At 20.2% G+C, this 2156-nt stretch overlaps 1 protein-coding gene across 1 annotated transcript in view; it reads right to left on the bottom strand.

Annotated features, from left to right (window-relative positions):
* EHI_089880 (AP-1 complex subunit mu-2, putative) overlaps positions 1-391 on the bottom strand; it is a gene marked incomplete at both ends in the record, with an annotated part of 1264 nt that extends 873 nt beyond the window's left edge. The window contains one exon of the mRNA XM_001914106.1: positions 158-391. Within this exon, the coding sequence (XP_001914141.1) occupies positions 158-391 (234 nt within the window). The remainder of the gene's footprint in view (positions 1-157) is intronic.
* Positions 392-2156: the final 1765 nt, after the last annotated feature.

Genomic DNA, 2156 nt, shown 5'->3' with positions numbered 1-2156 from the left:
AAGAACTTTAGTTTTCTGTTATTTGTGGATATCCATAATCAATCATTTCATCTAACAATTCATAAATAACAACAAAATTATCTCGTATTGTTTCTTCTGTTACAACATCAAAATATGTCTTAAGCACTTCTATTAATTTTGTCAAAAATGATACTACTAACAATGAATTAATGTTTTGATCTGTAAATGCCATAAAATATAATCCATTGTGTCTGACATACATATATGTGATGTCTTGAATTAATATTACAGGACATAAATTAATTTCTTCTTCTTCTGTTATTTTAGTTACAAATTGATTAACAGCATTCATAGGAATATCACCTCTATAATTTCTACTAATAACTGTTCTTCCTTTAGAATCAAGTATGAACAGTGCTGCAATTGACATCTCTAAATATTTTTTAAGTTCTTTTTTATTGTTTTTTATTTTTTATTAGTATTTTTTTATTAATTAAAAAATTTTACCTTCTTTCAATTTTGTTTGACTTTTTTTGTTTTATATCTATCATTTTTGTTGTTCATTAATCATGAACAGGAATAGTCGATTGTTAATTTCTCAATATTATTTTATCAGTTTGTTTATTTTATTTAATTTAATATTTTTTGTTAATATTATAAAGTTGGTTTTTATCATCATACTTATATTAAAACATAATTATAACTCCATCATTTATATGCTCTTGTTGTTTGTATGAATATTAGTTCATTTATTCATAATATCATATTCTTTATTTCTATTTTTTGCAAGTTTTTTATTTCAATATTATTTGTTAATTACTTTTTTGAATATATTATAATAGAATGTAAAAGATTATTTACATATATGTAAGTTACAATATTAATAATAACATTTTTCTTTCATATGTATTTTGCTGATAAATATCTTTTTTTTTGAAAAAATTAATCATTATCAATGAATTTATTTCTATATATAATTATTTTGTTATATTTCATAGTTAATAATAATGGGCAACTGATTCAAATCAAATTTTCTTATTTTCTGTTTAATCGTTGATATTTTATTAACCAGTTAATTGTAAATATATCTGTTTCTCCAAACGTTTAAATATAAAAATTCTAACTATTCTAAAATTATAATAACCTATCAAAAATTCATTAAATAATGTCAGCATCATATGCTTAACGATTTTTTTTATAAAAGAGTAATACATATATTTACATTTATATTTATCTGCCATTATTATATCATTGCTATGTATGTATTATTTATATATTGAGAAAATATATTATTCTTCTTATCTCGTGACTATCGATTATTTACAACATTACAAAATAAACTTTTGTTTGTTAAAATGGGATTATTTTACGACTGAATAGTTTAATTAAAAATTTTAAAGAAAACATCAAACTATCATAAAGTATATTATTGATAAATTCTAAGAATAAATTTGATGAATATAAGAAAATAAATCGAGTAAGTTTTTGATTTAAGAAGAATAAGTTCAAGACAATGTTTCAATAATTATATATTTAAAGACAGACAATAAAGCCGTTACTTTAAATTAAATTCTAAATATAGTATTGTCTAATTATTTTTAATTCAAAAAGAATGAGAAACAGAATTTAATAAGAGAAAAAGAGTTTTTTTTAAAATATCTTATTATAATATTTTTTGTTAGTTTAAATTTTGTATGGAAGGGAAGAGAAATGAATTTCCTTTTAAGCCATGACATTTCTCAGAAGTGTTTCAGTTCTAAATCATAAGTTTTCATTCCATTTTAAATACAAAAGAATATGTTCAACAAGAAAAAATATTTCATTAAATTAATACGTTTATAGCATATGTTATCAATCTTGATAAAAAAGTATCACTTCTCAATATATAAAAACATTTTCATTGATTCATTACTACGTTGATAAATATGTTCATTATTACTGAGAATAACTTCTTGACTTATTCAAATGCATTTGTTTTCAGTTATTCTTTCTAGTGTTAGTACTTGTTCAACAAATTATTATTCGAATAGTAATTCTTCAAATGTATCAGAAATTTATGAATTTTGAGACTCATATACATTTAGTCAATAATTAAATTAAAATTCTAACAGCTTTAAAATTATTAAAGATAATAGTTGAGAAAAATGTTATACTTTGTTGAAATACTTTAAACTTGATGACTGTAATAATGATAT

This window comes from Entamoeba histolytica, genomic scaffold (assembly GCF_000208925.1).
Source record: "Entamoeba histolytica HM-1:IMSS scf_1104750517669 genomic scaffold, whole genome shotgun sequence".
Taxonomy (NCBI): domain Eukaryota; phylum Evosea; order Mastigamoebida; family Endamoebidae; genus Entamoeba; species Entamoeba histolytica.
This window is presented reverse-complemented; position numbering and strand designations above follow the sequence as displayed.